The 18,227-nt window shown below is 34.1% G+C and overlaps 2 protein-coding genes across 2 annotated transcripts in view; one reads left to right on the forward strand and one right to left on the reverse strand.

Annotated features, from left to right (window-relative positions):
- LOC101898424 (ribonuclease P protein subunit p25-like protein) overlaps positions 1-18,227 on the forward strand; it is an 80,738-nt gene that overhangs the window by 997 nt on the left and 61,514 nt on the right. The gene's annotated exons all lie outside the window — the stretch shown is intronic.
- Positions 1,711-18,137, reverse strand: LOC101895890 (aromatic-L-amino-acid decarboxylase). Its single transcript, XM_005180211.4, has 5 exons — positions 17,759-18,137; positions 7,341-7,525; positions 4,076-4,998; positions 3,861-4,000; positions 1,711-2,681 (listed from the first exon to the last, which is right to left on the reverse strand). The coding sequence occupies exons 1-5, from the start codon at positions 17,886-17,888 to the stop codon at positions 2,323-2,325; spliced, it is 1,737 nt and encodes a 578-aa protein (XP_005180268.1). The 5' UTR covers positions 17,889-18,137; the 3' UTR covers positions 1,711-2,322.

Here is an 18,227-nt window from a genome sequence, read left to right on the forward strand (position 1 = left end):
TATCTCTGTTACGATTGCGACATAGTAGACGTCTTGTATGCATCCATGATTAATATACACTTCCAATTTATACACGTAAAAACTTAAATGAATTTCAATTGATATGATGGGGGCTTGTTTCGATTGACGTGGTACCCTAGTCACTTTAAATGCAATGCATTTCCGGAAAGGTATGCCTAATAATCGGTTGTAGATGACGGTGAGGGAAATACAATTTGCCTCTTATCATCATCGTGTCAGCGGTGGCTGTTGTAAAAAATGTAATGTTTTTCATGATTTCTGCTAATCCGGTACTAGCTCCATGTTCAAAAATTCGGCTACCTTTGCGGGTTGTAACCAAAAATCTTCTGGAAGCATTCTTTCATAGAAGACCTAGTGGTCTTCTCCACAGAGTGAGTGCGGTGGATATGGCTGGGCAATTGAACAGGTGCAGCGTATTGTGTGGGCCTATATCACCTGTCGGGCAGACGATTCACACATCTTCGTCAATTCGTACCCAATGCCCTCCCCTGGCTTGTCTAGGAGCCGATGTTCTTCAGCTGCAATGGACTCCGAGGACTGTATTCATACGAATTGAGACGATTGCACCATCCTGAATGGTAATGCGACAAAACTACCCTGGATGAAGCAGACGTTTTTCAGCTGCAATGAATGGGTTGTGGACACCGAGGACGGTATATAATTGTTGATGGCATCTGGAATGCCACTCAGACCAGCCTGATAGGCTTCTTGATCTGGTGGCTCTCTCTTATAGCTTTGGACCTCCCTCTCTCTCTAACGGCAACGTCCAAAATTTGTTTTTTTTTTATGATCCTAGCCACATTTTTCTACGGAATGGTTTAAAAATTCAAAAAATGGGGTCAACATTTTGCATCCATTCAGACCTGGTACACAACACAAGATGGTAGAGATCGGACCATTTCCTCTGGTACCTCTTCCACAAAGGGTCAAAGTTTTGAATAACCAACACGATTATAAAATCCGAAATAAGCATCCGGTTCTCTTCATATTTCACACATCCCATTGTTTCTACTAACACAAGATCTATTGTGAAGATGGAAAATATCGGACCACACCTTCTGTAACCTCCTTCTTCTGGTACACCACCCCCCTATCTAAGGGGTCAACATTTTTGAATATACATGAAGCTCAGAATAGGAGTCTATTGTTTTTTGAGACGATTGCAAAATATTTATAGGTTTGAAATGGACCAACAACTGTAAAGTTTACTGATTTTACAGTCGCTGATAGGTTAAGAGCATAAGACAGGGCAAAAACCTATCAATTTTAAGAGACATCGAATAACATTTAGCGGTTAAAATGGACCACAACTTTTGTGTGAAATTGTCTTGAATGGCTATCATCAGGAAAGAGGGCGTAAAAATTGGACAAATGCTACTGGTCAAAAAACAAAGGTAAAATTGGTGCAGGAATGTATGGCATTTATTCAAAAACGAAATCGATCAAAAGGGGTCAGCCCCGCACGCCTGTAGCCCTTGTGTACATGTCTTTAATGTATTTTTGAATTCCTTTCGAATTTTTAGGTTAATTTCAATTTTTTTTTTCTAAAATTTGATAACCAATATAGACATTTTAGTATAACATTTTGATTTTCCCGATTCGATCCCGAGAAATTAAAACACGTTTGATATGTTTTATTGATAGTACAAGCCATTATATTATGACACTTCCATATTTTCTTTCGTTTCGCTTTGACTTACTGCCCTTTTTGTACTACAACTTACGATGTCATTGTGTATGTTCAGTACATTTATACAAATAAATATATCGATTGTTTTAATAAATGCACAAACAAAATTCGAATTCAAATGATGAATATTATTAAACTAAATACATACATACATACAGTGTAAACATATATATTAAAAATGTTTTAAAATTACAAAATAAATAAATAAAGAAATGAAAAACAAGTGTTTCGAACTGCAATCGAGCCTCGGTTCGTGATTGAATCACAAGAAAAATCTAAAAAAGAAAGTAGACCTAACACTAAAACTTTAAAATTAATAAAAATTGTAAAAATGTGCGAGGAATAAAAAAAAATGAGAGCAATACAAATAACAGCGACAAATTACAATAATATGTTCATGTTGTAATTATTACAATTTGTGATTAAAAATTAAAAAAAAAAACAAAAATAATAATAAATACAAATACAAATACATACATTTACATATAATACTATTTGGGAGGGACAAGGAATTACATACATATTCAATTACAACTAAACAAGGAAGGATAAAAATGGGATATCTCCCTTCTTTCCTCCTCTTCTTCTTTTGTTTCTCTTAATTTTTTTTTCTAATTGCTTGCCTCGTCGGTATCGACATCCTGTATATCTTTCAATTTATTCTGTTGATTTTCCGCCGTGGCCTTGAGGAAACTCTGCATCATTGCATTGTTATCGACCACCAGTATCGGTGTACAACCATCCTTGAGATGTTCGCTCTGTGATTCGTACATTTCCCGCGATATGCTGCGTGTAAAGGAGAAACGCAAGGATTTGGTGCGGGTGAGCTTCTTTTTGATTGGTGGTTTGCCGGTGATCGGTTGTGGTTCGGATAGGACTTTTTCCGGTGTCGGTGGCAGTGATGAGATTTCCATTGTGGCATCGCGTAAAATATCCTCGGCAAATGTTTTGATTTCGGTCCAGGCATCCACTGAAAGGAGAAAGAAAATGTTTTTGATTTATAATTTTTTCAATTATTTTCGAATTTATTATAATGTTTTCCCAATTAATTTTGAACCTTTCAATTTTTTTTCGAAAAAATTCAATTTTTTTTTTTTAAATTTTCAAAATTATGTACAAATTTTTCAGTTTTTTTCGATTTCGTCAAAAAATATTTTGGAAAACTTTAAATTTTTTGAAATTTTCAAAAAAAAAAAAAAAAAAAAAAAATTATAATTTAATTTGAATTTTTCTAATGTAAAAATTTGTCTTTTTTTGATTTCTTTAAAAATATCTTGGAAAACATTCAATTTTTCTAAATTTTCCGAAAGGAGGTGAGAAAATGTTTTAGATTCATCAATTTTTCAATTATTTTCGAGTTTTTCATAATTGTATTTGTGTTTTCCTAATTTATTTTGAACTTTTCAATTTTTTTTTTCGAAAATTTTTACTTTTTTTTTCCAAAATCATTTTAACATTTTTCATTTTTTTCCATTTTATCTGAAAACTTTCCACATTTTTTGAAATTGTTGAAAAAAGAAATTTTTTCATAATTTAATGTGAATTTTCCTAATTTATTTAGAACATTTGAAACATTTTTCAATTTTTTTTCCATTTCGTCAAAAAAAAGTTGGAAAACTTTCCTCTTTTTTTTGAAATTTTCAAAATTTTCTGAAAGGAAATGAAAAAAAGATTTTTATAAATAAATTTTTCAATTATGAATTTTTCATAACTGAATTTGAATTTTCCTGATTTATTTTGAACTTTTCAATTTTTTTCAAAATCATGTAAAGAAGTTTCAATTTTTTTATTAAAAAAAAAAAATTGGAAAACTTTAATTTTTTTAAATTATTATTTTTTTTGATTTCTTAAAAAGAATTGAAAAACTTCCAATTTTTTTAAATTTCAGAATTTTTAAAATTTTCTGAAGGGAGATAAGAAAAAGTTTTTTATATATACATTTTTCAATTACTTTCGAATTTTTCATAATTGAATTTGAATTTTCCTAATTTTTTTTCGATTTTGTAAAAAATTTTTTGGAAAACTTTCCTTTTTTTAAATTTTCAAAAAAAATTGTATGTATATTTTTGAAAATTTTCAATTTTGTTTCGAATATTCTGAAATATTAAAAAAAAATTGCAAATATCATATTTGCACTATTCCAACTTACCTATATCCTTCTCGGTGGCATGTTCATAGGTGACACAAAAACGTATCACATATTTGCCATTGACCATGGAGGGAATCATGTGCATCTTGCCGGAGTGATTGATTTGGGCCAACAATTCTTGGTTGTATGTGTCAGCAGCCCTACAACAAGGAAAGAACAACAAATTATTTTTTTATTCTCTACTCCCCATTCCTCTCCCTCTCCCTGAAACTCACCTCATGCGGAAGCATACCAATCCCAGATAGACATCATTTCGCACCTCAAAGCGATCATCTTTGCGCACCAACATTTCAAATTTCTTCGCCAGTGCCATGTGATTCCTGATGTAGGCCTGTAAACCGGTCAGACCATATGTGCGGAAGACAAACCAAAGCTTTAAAGCCCTAAAACGTCTAGACAACGGTATGCCATAGTGTCGATAATCAATGGCCTTATCGTGTTCGTGTTGCAGGTACAGGGGATTTACATTCAGGGCGGTCTTTAGACTCATCACATCCTTTACCCACATGGCCGACGCATCGAAATTGGTCAACAGCAATTTATTTGGATTGGTATTAAAGGAATCGGCATACTCCAGGCCCTCGGAAAATTTACGCATTTCGGGTAACATGAAAGAGTTACCCGCATAGGCACCATCCACATGGAACCATATGCTGGGCACTTCCTTACACACTTTACCGATTTCCACGAGATTGTCAAAGGCACAGGCACCAGTGGTGCCCACGGTGGCCACCACAAAGAATGGTGTCAGTCCCGCATTTGCATCATTCTGTATGGCCTGTCGCAGTAGATCTACACGCATGCGTCCCCTCTCATCAGCCTCAATAATGCGCAACTTTACCAAAGCCATTTTGGCCGCCTTTTCCACAGATGAATGTGCCTCTTTGCTCGCGTAAGCTATCAGCTGGGGTAGGAAAACGCTTTCATGTATTTCTGATGTTATGCCACGTAGCTTATTAATGGCTCTGGACCGGGCTGTGATCATACACACCAGTGTACATTCGGAGGCGGAACCCTGCAATGCGCCACCACCACGACTGCCAGGTACATCTGTAATAAATGCTTTGGGTAAGCCCAACGCCTTGGCATACCAATCCAGGACAATGGTTTCCAATTCTGTTGATGCTGGACATGATGCCTGCAGGAGGGTAGAGAAATATGGAAGATGTTTATGAGCTCTTAGTATATATTATAATATATAAATACAAATATGTTCGTAAAAAAAGCTTTGCAATTAAAAAAGTATGGCGCCCAAATGATAATTTTTTCATTTCAAAACTGAAACTCTTCTCCTTATCAGAGCAACTGATGTCAGAATATGATGTTATTGTGGTGCCCAACTGAAAATATTCGAATATAAGCACAAGATAAGGTCCCTATTATCTAAAAGAGGATTTAAAAAAAACATGGCGCCCAATTGAAAATTTTTCAATTAAATACTGAAGCACTTCTCGTTGATATTGCAACTGATGCCAGAATCTGATGTTGTATTTAATTAAAACAAGCGGAGCATTATGACGCCCAATGGAAAAAGTCGACACAGAAACACTTACATATCTATGGCTATATTTTTGTGTGGACCAAAATTTGAATTACCAATCAAAAATGACCTGGAATTTTTGACGTCCATTTATAGTAGTTGATTTAAATTAAAATATGGAGAGCTCGTACTCGGAAACTTTCAAAGTCTAGATCAATCCACATACAAGCTTATATTTTGAATTATTTTGTTGTTTTTTTTTTACCAAAAGAAACCCCATAGGCGTTTTATTTAAAGCATTTGTGGTGCCCAACTTATCGAGACCCGATTAATGTAGGATATTTAAGTCTAGATTACTCCAAAAATGTATGGGCGGGGAAATCGAACCATCCACGAGGTTATGGTTTGGATTTATTGTTTTTTTTTTTTCACTAAAATTGCGCCCAATTTATGGTAATCCGAATTTGTTATTGTACCCTAAGCCATATGGCTAGAGAGGGTGCCTCATCGAAATAATGATTTTAGACCCCAGGTCTCTTTGGACCAAATCCGTTTTAGGACATTTGGAGTCGATCTAGCGATTCGTCCGTCTGTCTGTCTGTTGTTGTAGCAGCTCATACTGCTGTGTCCGTTCTGACTCCTCTCAATCGGATTCAGCCTCTAAGTCCAGTCTCAAAAAGGATACAATCTGTACGGATTTGGGTCCACACGAAACTGGAGTTAGGCGAGTAGGTTTGGTTGGGCAGCGGTTGGTCATGTGCACCTGTGCTACAAGCTGGGCAGATGTTCTGCACATCGCCCAATAGGAATTGAGACGGCTGCACCATCCGGATCTTAACTGAGCCGTCCGTCTGTCTGTCTGTCTGAGTATCCGATTTGGTCCATACTTGATACTTCGTAATATTATTATAAAATTTAGACCTAGTTCGGATATGGGCAATGTCGGTCCACTCCTTTTGGTACCTATCGCACAAAAGTTTTGAATTTTCAAAAAAAAAAAAAAAAAAATACTGCACAAAAAAGAAAGTATAATCCGATTTTTCTTCAACAATCACGAATCAGTGCTAGGTTGGAAAATAGACAATATCGGTCCACTCCTTCTGGTATCTGTCCCATAAAGGGTCAAAATTTTGAGTAACCTTATAAATGTAAGAGTCCAATTATCTTCAAATTTCACACATTCCAGTATTTATACTAACTCAGGCTCTGGTGTTAAGATGGAATATATCGGTCCACTCCTTCTGGCACCTCCACCCACAAACGGTCAACATTTTGAATATTCATGAAGCACATAAAACACGAAATTAACATCCGATTCCATTCAGACTTGGCACATCTCAAGATTTCCATCAACACAAGATCTGTTATGAAGATGGTAGAGATCGGACCATTTCTTCTGGTACCTCCCCAAAATAGGGTTCAATATTTCGAAAAACCAAGCTCTCAAAAAAACGAAATACGCATCCAACTCTCTTCAATTTTTTAAAAGTTATCACATATCTCATATAAGGTGAAGGAAGTAGTCGATATAGTCCAAACCTCGCACGTGGCAATATTTATGTCATATTTAATTATGTCCGATACGAAATGGACAATATTGGCACATTCCTACGGAACCTACTCTATAGAGGGTCAACAATTTAAATAATCATAACAGGAGTCAAAATATATTTAAATATTCGGACGTTGGCTGAGGGTATACCCTCATCTCATCTGTCGACAACACCGACCGATAACTTTTAACTTAACTTGTTTGTAGCTACCGATTGATGACATTCTGTTTTAAAAGTTTCCTAAGGTATATTTGGCGCCCAACGTTCAATTGCAATTGGTTTCAAATATTTTTAACTCTTAGTTCGTTCTATTTTTGTTAGTAAAAAGGTTACTATTTTTAGCAGCTACACTAATTTTTTGTTAAACATAGAATTGTGTTTTGTTGTCATATGATAAAATTTGGCGCCCAACTGATGTCGATTTTGATTTGATTTGCAACTACTTACCCATGAAAATCCAATCGAACCAATTGCACTGCTCAGCATGTCACCCAATATGGATGGAAAGGAATTTCCCGAGGGGAAATATGCAAAAAATTTCGGATGATTCCAGTGGACAACGCCGGGCATGACTTTTGTTTCGAAATCATCGAGGACAGTTTCGAATTTTTCCGGCTTTAAGGGGGCTTCATCTGAAAAGAAAAAAAAAACAACCAAAAAAGGAGAAACGTAAATATTCAATCGGTCAAACAGTCGAGGCGTAATCAATGGCCCTGAGAAACAAAATAGACAAATCACAATATTTTACACCTACAATAAAATGATAAAAGAGAGAGAGACAGAGAGAGAGAGAGAGAGAGAGAGAACAAAAAGAAACACAAATGATTACTGATGCTGCCGCCGATAGAAACAACTCGACGATTTGGTGGATCGGTGTGTGGGGGTCATTGTTTATGTTGCCGGGTTTATATCAATCGGCGCTAACCGCAAACAATTGCACAGCTCTGGGCAAGTGTACTTATGTTTAATTAGTCAGAGCCATAGAACAATTTTGAATTGTTTATTTCTCTCAATCATGTGTAGGAGGAGAGGGGTGAGAGATGGGACGCCCATTTCACTAGATTGGCATGGTGATCTGTTAATGAAACAGTCTAAATATATTAACCAAAATTGCCGAACTTGTAGTTCGTGGCGGTTTAATGTTTATAAATAATTGTTTATTTATTTATTCATTTTTTTTTTTGAACGAAATCACAACAAAATCTTTAGCTAAGAATGTCATACCACCCACCTGCCTTCCTTAGCAACGGCACAGGTGTATTGAGGTTTGATATAACTTTTTTTTTAATTTTTTTCTTTAATTTTTAATGAATCAATCTCTTTTTGGTTGGGTTCATGTTAAACACACAAGCACAGGGCCACAAAGAAATTGAAAGTTTGAAAATTTTGTTTTGAAATGTTTACAAAATTCTTGGACAACTTGTTTACATGTGTTGAGAAGTTCAGTTCAGTATAAATAGCATTTGGCCTTGTATGTTAAATAAAAGATACATGAATTAATTGATAGTTTTGAAAAAAAAAAAAAAAAAAAAAACACAAGTTAAAAAGTATTAGTCGGGGTTTTTTCCGACGGATGTATACCTTCGGCCAATGTTCAATTTTTTAAATATATTTTAACTTTTGTTATATTATTGACCATCCCTGGGGTAGGTGCCGAAGGAATGGACCTATATTATTCATTTTGTATCGGACCTTTATAAGTATGGTATAAATATTGCGACGTGCCAGCTTTGGACTATATTCCTTTATTTCTTCCTACTTCCTTTATTTTAAAATGTGCCTGAGCTGCCGACCGAAGTATTCCGAAGTATATTTGTATGGGTAAAATTACAAGAAAATCGAACATTTATATCGAAGAGATTCTCATTTTCCTTTCTTTGAGCGTTTTCATTTTTCAAAACTTTAACCCTTTGTGGGAGAGGTACCAGAAGAAATGGTCCGATCTCCACCATCTTTAAAACAGATATTGTGTTGATAAAAATATTGAGATGTGACAAGTCTGAATGGAATCGGATATTAATTTCGCGTTTTGTGAGCTTTATAAATATTCAAAATTTTAACCCTTAGAGGGGGAGAGCTACCAGGAGTGGGCCGATATATTCCATCTTTACTGCAGATCTTGTGCTAGTGGAAATAATGGGATGTGTCTAATTTGAAGAGAATCGCAAACGGATTTTATGATCGTTTGGGTTATTCAAAACTTTTACCCTTTGTGGGGCAGGTACCAGAAGGAATGGTCCGATCTCTGTCATCTTTATAACATGTCTTGTGTTGATACAAATATTGAGATGTTTCCAGTCTGAATGGAATCGGATGTTTATTGCGCGGTTTTTTTTTTGATCTTCATGGATATCAAAATTTTGATCCTTTGTGGAAGAGGTCCCAGAAGGAATGGTCCAATATTTCCCATCTTCACACCAGACCTTGGGTTAATTAAAATATTGTGATGTGTGTAATTTGAAGATAATCGGAGGTCCCAGAAGGATTGGTCCAATATTTCCCATCTTCACACCAGACCTTGGGTTAATTAAAATATGGTGATGTGTATAATTTGAAGACAATCGGACTCTTAAATCACATTTTAAAACAGTTATAATTATTCAAAATTTTGACCCTTTGTGGTGGAGGCACTTGATAGAGTGGACCGAAATTATCCATTTTTTTGCACCTGAGTTAGAACTGGATTTGCAAAGTTGGAACAAAATCGGATTATTTCTGTGCAGAAAAAAAATATTTTTTTTTTTTGAATATTTTGAACTTTTTCGGGGGAGGTACCAGAAGGAGTGGACCTATATATTCCTGCTAAAATCTAGACCTTGGGCCAATAAAATTATTGAGATGTGTGAAATTTAAAGACAATCGGAATCTTACATCTCATTTTATAAGAGCTGTAGCTATTCAAAATTTTGAACCTTTGTGGGGGAGGTACTTGATGTCCATTTTCGCACGAGGCACTGATGAAAATATTAAGCTGGGAATACATAAAGCGCTTATTTGGATGGCTTAAGTCATCCGTAGGCTTCTTTGGAAATGAACAAAGGAGCCCAGGGCCAAAATCGAACTAAGTCAACCTAAACCTCCTTTGTTCATATACGAAGAAGCCAGCCGGTGACTTAAGCCAACGAAATATGCTCTTTATGTATTTCCAGCCTTAGTTGGAGCAAAATCGGATTATCGTTTCTCTTTCTGTTCAAAAAAAAAAAATATTTTTTGAAAATTTCGAACTTTTGTGGTGGAGGTATCATAGGGAGTGTACCGATATTTCCCAATTCCGAACTCGATCTAAGTTTGACAATAATATTACGATGTACCAAGTTTGGATCATCCCTTCGAGAGTTATCGTGCGCACCAGCCAGACAAACAGACGGACCGAAGGACGATCATCGCTAGATAGACTCCAAATGTCCTGAAACTAAAACCATTATTTCGATGAGGTAGGTTTTGGCCTTATCAAATGATTTATGCCCTCTCTAGCCATATGGCTGTGAGTTTAAAAAGAAGAAGCAGAATTTAACTTCAACTGCATTATATGTATAATAACTACCCGGAGATGGGATGGCAGTGAAATTGGACAAGGTAAATTACAGAAAATGCAGAGATGGAAATGCTTATTTGAAATGAGTACATTCTTAATTTTACCATGGGTTAATGTTTATTTACAATTTTTTTCAGTTAAGTTAAATTTGAAGTAAAACCTGTCGTGTCATGTTATTTCCAAATCTTTTTATGTTCCAAAGAATAAAATGAACACCTGGGCGAAATTTTAGGAAAATATCCTCGTAATTTTGCCTCGAGTAAGAATTATCATCGTTTTGTTTATTATCTTTTATTTTCACCGAAAATTGCAATAAACTTCTACATCTAATCCAAGGAAAACGTAGGTTGTTCTCCAGAATGTGTGTATACATATATACATATGTATATTTAACGTACCCGTTTTCACTTGCAGTTAATAAAATTTATTACAAATTGAGGAGATAAAATATAAAGGAATTTGGTTTTTGCCGACCCGTCAATTTTCTCGGAAATATTTCCGTGGCGTCAGAATCATAAATTTCCCATAAAAATAATGTTTAGTTAATTAACTCAAATGCAGATAAATAGTAGTAGTTGTTAGTTCTTTGCTTTTGTTTATAAACAATTTCAAGCGAAGATGAAAATCTTCAAGGTGGCGAAAATGAATGAAGAGAGATGAGACGATGGTAGAAAATAATACTTTGCGGTTGGGGAAAAAAACTAGGACTCATGGTACCAAGATCAATGGGTATTGTTGGTACTCGATTTTTTGACTGTCATCAGCTGGTTTCTTCGAAAAAGAACAAAGGAGTGTAGGAGAAAATTCGAACTAAGTTAACTTAAAACTCCTCCACGAAAAAGCCAATCCAAAAAAATTCGTTTTATGTATTCTCACCTGGAGATTAATAGTCTTATTCTAACTTGCTGTTGTACTTAAGGTGAGAATACATGAAACGATTTTTCGACTGGCTTACGTCATCGGCTGTTTTTTTCGTAGAGGAACAAAGGAGCACAGAATTAAAATCGAACTAAGTCAACCTTAAAATCCTTTGTTCTTTTACCAAAAAGCATGCGAGTCGAAAAAGAGTTTTATGTATTCTCACCTTTAACTTATTTGTACTTTTTTTCTCTTTATTTTTTTTTTTTTTGAAAATTTCATAGTTCTGAATTGATTCTGATTTGTAGTGGTAAGATCTTCAGCTTTTTTGTTTGAAAATAGTTATACTTGCTCGTTCACTGATCTTAGTCCAGTGAACTAGAATAAATGAACTTTTTCGGTGTTTTCGGTCAGCAAAGGCCAAAATTCCGCTAAGAGCCTTTACTTTGAGAACAGTTTCAATTTTCTTATGGACGATCTGGATCCAATAGAGGTTGCCTTTGGCACAACATTTTTATACCTTTACATAGTATGGAGTTCGTCCTTCCGTTTGTAAGCTCGTCCTTCAGTTTGTAACTTATTTTGTTAAAATTCGATTTCGATTTAGCCCTGTCCGTCCGTCTGTTGCAATCATGCTAGAATCAAAACGAATAAAGATAGGAAGCTAGAATTTTGCACAGATCAGTCTTTTGTCTGCAGGCAGGTTAATGTTCGAAGATGGGCTATATCTACTCCCTGATATTCGGTATTTTTATGGTAGTAGCTAAATTTTTCAATAGAATCATTTGAAAATCCACAAAAGGAGTTCCTTGTGGGTACTTTACCGCCTGGAAGAGAAATGCCTATATAGGTCCACGATATCGTATATCCCCCATATAACGGTACCTCCTCATATTCAGTATTTTGATGATTGTAGCCATATTTTTTTTTCAACAGAATTGTCTGAAATTCTACACAAAGGGTCCTTCGTAACTACTTTATCATCTAAAAGAAAATTGTCTATATATGTCCACGATATCGAATAGCCCCCATACAATGGTACCCTCCGATTTTTGATATTTTAATGATTTTAGGGACATTATTCAGCGCAGTTGTTTCAAATTTTGTATTTAGAATTCGAAATGGGCCTATGACAAAAAATTGCATATGCAGGCATACATCTTCCTATAGCCTCCATATAACGGTACCTCTCAATATTCGGTATTTTTATGATTTTAGCGACATTATTCACCGGAGTTGTTTCAAATTTCGCATTTAGAGTTCGTAATGGGAACTACAGTCTTTGCCAGAAAATTCTCTATGCAGGTCCAGGTCTTTGTGTAGGGCCCATATATCAGTACCTTCCTTTATTCGGTATTTTGACGATTTTAGGTACAATATTCTCCGAAATTGTTTGAAATTTCGTATTTGAAGGTCCTAATAGGTATAGGTCTTCAGGTGTAGTTCTTCATATAAGCCCCATATATCCGTATATCCCTATATTTGGTATTTTTTACGATTTTAGCTACATTATTCACCGGATTTTTTTTTCAAGTTTCGTATTTGAATATTGTAATGGCTTGTGACAAAAGTTACCAATATAAGGGCGATTATTCGGTATTTTTAAGATTTTAACAGAATTTTTAACGGATTTTATTTTTTTTTAATTTCCAAATTTGTTTCAAATGGTGGAGTTCGGCCGGGCCGAACTTACTTTCTTGTCTTCTATCTCTTGGCAAAATTCTTGAAAATTCAGTTTCACAATTTAGCGAAAGTGCTTTTTCACCTTTCGTTTTTCTTTCCATTGTTAATTGATTGTTTTTTTTCTCCAGCAAATTAATTATGTTGTTGTTCGTTTTTTTTTTTCGTATCAAGTTATTTGAGTAATTCATATCTAATTGATGACTCGATAACTATTAATTTTATTAAGTGTGAAAATTTGCGCATTTCATAGTTGTAGAAGCTATTTTGTTGTCGATATTTTAACAGTAAATTATTTGCTCGATGCAAACAGTGTTGGTATTTGTTTACTAAGTTTTATTGTTATTAAAATGTGTGCAAATTATTTAAATTGAAGCAATTTAGATATAAAGTCTCCAGTTGTAGCTAGTCCTTACATCCTTTGGATTATCATGAGGAGAAGTTTTTTGGTTTTTTTATTTGATTTGATTTTGTTGATATTTAAGATTTACAGGATAAACATTTATAAAGAGGATTTCCCTCTCTATTTCAGGGAATCAGAATTCCTTTTTTTGGGTATGTGAGGAATAACTTAAATCTAGACCTTCTTTTTGTGACAAATAAATCTCTATAAGGTCTTGTGATTTTTTTCTCCGCCCAGCAGTAATTCATATATTTTTGACTATTAGTTCCCAATCCCAACCTCCAGCAACTTCTCTTCCCACATAGTATTGTTCGCAATTTAGTTGCAACCAAATATTGATGTGTAGTTTTTGCATAAACAAACAACAATTGACTTTTTGACAAATATATGAATTATTTATATTATCTGACAGTTTGAGAACTACATTTATTTTGAGAGGGAGACAGAGACCAAGAGAGATAAATACTATTTATAATTGAGTGATGCGTTGGATATACGCAAAATACAATTGTATTTGATATAACAAGAGAGAGAGATGAAAATGGGTAAATATTTCACAATTTGTTTTGACACTGACAGGTGACAAACAATCGAATGGAAGACATTTGATTGTAACACGCAAAATGATATCGTTGACCTACATACCTAATTTCATTTTGGCGGGGGATTGATAGTGTGGATAATATTTGGATTTAATTAAAAAGAACTTAAAGTAAATATATTTTTTTCTTGCTTTTTCGTAAAAAAAAATGACGAGACCTAATTCCAACCTAAAACTCCTTTCATCCTTTAACTATAGAAAAAAGTTTTTTAGACTCTCCATATCCAAGAATACTATATACATGGAATAAGTGGTATATAACACCTATATTGAATTGATAGCGACCGCTACGAATTTCGTGATGTGAAAATAGAAAAGTCCTAGAGAGGCCGTTTAAATCAGACTCCCTGGAGTTTGGAAACCTATGACTAATTGAATGGACTGTTTTCGGAGGGTGATTGATATAATATTTTTTTCTACCTGGTATTTTTCTAAATAGAAGAGCAAATTTATCGTTCATATTTGGAATGCCTTTTTTGGGTGATCAGCAGGAGCTCTACCCAGGAAGATTTTTTGTTCATTTCTAAAAACCTTATTTGAAAAAATTCAATAATTAAGCAGTTTTGGATAAAGTTAGAAAATTAAATGCTCAAAAAAAAAAAAAAAGTAAAAACAAGTAAAAAAGCTGTAAGTTCGGCCAGGCCGAACTTTGAATACCCTCCACAATTTGGTACGAATTTAACAATTTTCAAAAAAAAAAAATAAATAAATAAATAAAATAAAAAATAAAAGGATTTTAAAATTCTGTTAAAATCATGTAGCCGTATATTAGAGTCTATATGGCGACGTGGACCTGCATATGCAACTTTTGTCACAAGGCAACTTATATCACAATATTCAAATGCGAAACTTGAAAAAAATCTGTTTACAATGTAGATAAAATCGTCAAAATCCTCGAATATAGGGAGGTACCAAGGTGGTTATAAAACGTGGATCTGCACAGAAAATTTTTTTTCATAGGCTGTTATATCAAACTTCACGAACTTCAAATGCGAAATTTGAAACCATTCCGGTAAATAATGTCGCTAAAATCATCAAAATACTGAATATTGGGGGTACCGTTATATGGGGGCTATACGAAGACGTAGACCTACATGGCTTATTTTCTGTCGTAGGATGTAGTATCCATTATGAACTTCAAATACCAAAATTGAAGCAATTCCGGTAAATAATGTGGCTAAAATGATCAAAATACCGAATATCGGGGGGTACCGTTACATGGGGGCTATACGAAGACGTGGACCTACATTGCCCATTTTCTGTTTTATGCTGTAGTATCTATTAAAAACTTTAAATACCAAATTTGAAACAATTCCGGTAAATAATGTAGCTAAAATCATCAAAATACCGAATATCGGGAGGTACAGTTATATGGGAGCTATCCGAAGACGTGGACCTATTTCAATACCAAAAGTCCTGCAGACATAGTACACATTTGAGTAAAATTTTATCAACCTACTTCATTTCGTTCGGAAGCTAGAGTGATTTCCACAGACGGACAGACGGATAGACGGACAGACGGACGGACATTGATAAATCGACATAGAATTTTATGCTGATCAAGAATATATATACTTTGTGGGGTCTAAAATGTATATTTCGAGGTGTTACAAACGGAATGACAAACTTAATATACCCTCCATACTATGGTGGAGGGTATAAAAACAGTAAGTTCTTAGAATATCCTCCACCATTTTGAAAGCATTTGGAAATTTTCAAAAAAATAAAATTCGTTAAAAATTCTCTTAAAATCTTAAAAATAACGAATATAGCCGTTATATTGGGTTTTATACGAAGACTTGGAGCAGCATAGGCAACTTTTGTCATGGGCCATTACAATATTCAAACACGAAACTTGAAAAAATCCGGTGAATAATATAGCTAAAATCATCAAAATACCGAATATAGGGAGGTACTGATATATGGGGCTTGTACGAAGGCCTGGACCTGCATGGGCAATTTTCTGTCACAGACTGTAGTACCCATTAAGAACTTCAACTACGAAATTTCAAACAATTTTGTACCTAAAATCGTCAAAATAATAAAGGGAGGTACTGTTATATGGAGGCTATACGAAGACATGCATGAGAAATTTTCGGTCATAGGGTACCACAGCCTACCGTACATAGTATGGAGGTTGTATTAAGTTCGTCATTCCGTTTGTAACTCATCGAAATAATAATTGTAGACCCAACAAAGAATATATATATTCTTGATCAGCGTAAAATCCTAGACGATTTAGCCCTGTCCGTCCGTTCGTCTTTTGCAATGACGCTAGAGTCCAAACGAATAAAGATAGGAAGCTAACATTTTGCACCGATCTGTCTTTTATCTGCAGGCAGGTCAAGTTCGAAGATGAGCTATATCGGATAGCCCTCATGTAACGTTACCCTCGATATTCGGTATTTTGATGATTTGAGCCACGTTTTTCAATGGAATAGTCTGAAAATCCATACAAGGAGTTCCCCCTGAGTACTTTACCCCCTGGAAGAGAATTGTCTAAATAGGTCTACGTTTTAGTATAGCACCCATATAAAGCTACCCCAAGATATTCGGTATTTCCAGGATATTCCAGGATTCGCGACATTATTCATCGGAATTGTGTCAAATTTCGTAGTTGAAGATCGGGTTGGGTACTACAATCTATGACGGAAAATTGTTTGTGCAGTTCGACGTTAATGTCAATGTTATTATTCACCGGAATTGTTTCGAATTTCGTATTTGAAGTTCAGAATTGTTACTACAGCCTATGGCAAAAAATTACTTATCCGGCACCACTTCTTCATATAGCCCCCATATAAAGGTTTTCATTTGAGCGGTATTTTTCGACGGAATTTTTTATGAAAAATTTGAAGTTCCTTCCAAATGGTGGAGAGTATAAAAAGTTCGGCCGGTCGAACTTATGTGCTTTTTACTTGTTTTTTTTTTGTAGAAATCATATTCTTTCAGCTGTGATATTTTTTCTGTTTATTTTTATTGTTTTTTTCTAAATAGAAAATCTCGACCCCTTGAGTCCCTGTTTTTGAAATTGTATATACATAAATGGCAAAAAAAAAAAATTGGCAAGGATTCAATCAAAAAATAATGATATATTTTTTTCACAATAATTCGATAAAAAAAAAATTAATGATTTCATTTCGTATTTTAAGATTTTTTTTAATTTGTATTAATTCGTCGTTCCTTTCACCAATGTTTATCCTTTAATCTTCTTTTATTCAGATACATACAATTGTTGTGGTCCTTGGGAACTTTCCAAAAACTTTTTCATACATTTTTGTAGAAAATATATTCTTTCAGCTGTGATATATTTTCTATTTATTTTTAGCATTTTATAAAAAGGAAATCTTCAATCCTAAGTCCCTGTTTTTGCGATTTTATGTATAAATGGCATAAAATTATTGTAGTCCTTGAGAACATTTTTTTGTATATTTTACGATTGATTTCCTTTTTTAGATAAATTCTACAAAATATATTTTTTTTATAAAAAAAATGTATTTTTCGGTTTTTCAAGGATTTGAGTTCGTTTTTGTACAGGAGTAAGGTCACAACACTAAATGGAAATTCTGTAGGTAGATTAAGATTAGAATTCCCATTTTAGTGGAACAGAAAATAAAACGACTTTTTCACTTGAGATCAACGGAGAGTTACAGGAAAGTCTTGGTAAATCACAATCTTTTCTTTCATAATTTTTAAGGATAATTCTTTTTTTTAATATTTTTGGCATTTTCTTTTACTACTATTAATTTTTTTCTCATATTTTTTTATTTTCACTTTTGTTTCGAGCCTACCTGGCAACAACTGTTTCAAATAACCAGGATCCAATGTTGGCGCCACATCGCGCTGTTCAATATTTGCCGCATAGCTGCAAATGTAATCGATCATGTCTTTGCCATGTTTTCTAAAATCCTCCACATTCATTTTGTGTTTGTTTGTTTTTTAATATTTAGCACGTTTTTTTTTCAAATTTAAATTAATTTTTATTTATATATAAAATTATACGCAGACAATTGTTTAACAATTGAATTTATTTTTAATAGATTTTTATTGGTAATTTCTCTTTAATTATTTATTAGTTTTTTTTTCACTTTTCTTTAATTTAGTTCACTTGATATTATTTTTAAAATAATACTTATAATTTAACCGTTTATGATTTCCTCTATTTTTCTTTGCTTTCTTTAAAACGCGACGTCTAGTTGGCGCGACTATCCGTTTTTGAGTGATCATCAACGTTTGGACTTACTATAGTTTTATATTTGA

The sequence above is a fragment of the Musca domestica genome, unplaced genomic scaffold, assembly GCF_030504385.1.
Source record: "Musca domestica strain aabys unplaced genomic scaffold, Musca_domestica.polishedcontigs.V.1.1 35, whole genome shotgun sequence".
Taxonomy (NCBI): Eukaryota; Metazoa; Arthropoda; class Insecta; order Diptera; family Muscidae; genus Musca; species Musca domestica.

Coding starts and splice junctions, on each gene's coding strand:
- LOC101895890 (XM_005180211.4), bottom strand. CDS start 17,888: ATGAATGTGGAGGATTTTAGAAAACATGGCAAAGACATGATCGATTAC. Junction 7,526..17,758: donor TTTGAAACAGTTGTTGCCAG/GTAGGCTCGAAA, acceptor TTTTCTTTTCAG/ATGAAGCCCCCTTAAAGCCG. Junction 4,001..4,075: donor TTGGTATGCTTCCGCATGAG/GTGAGTTTCAGG, acceptor TCCTTGTTGTAG/GGCTGCTGACACATACAACC.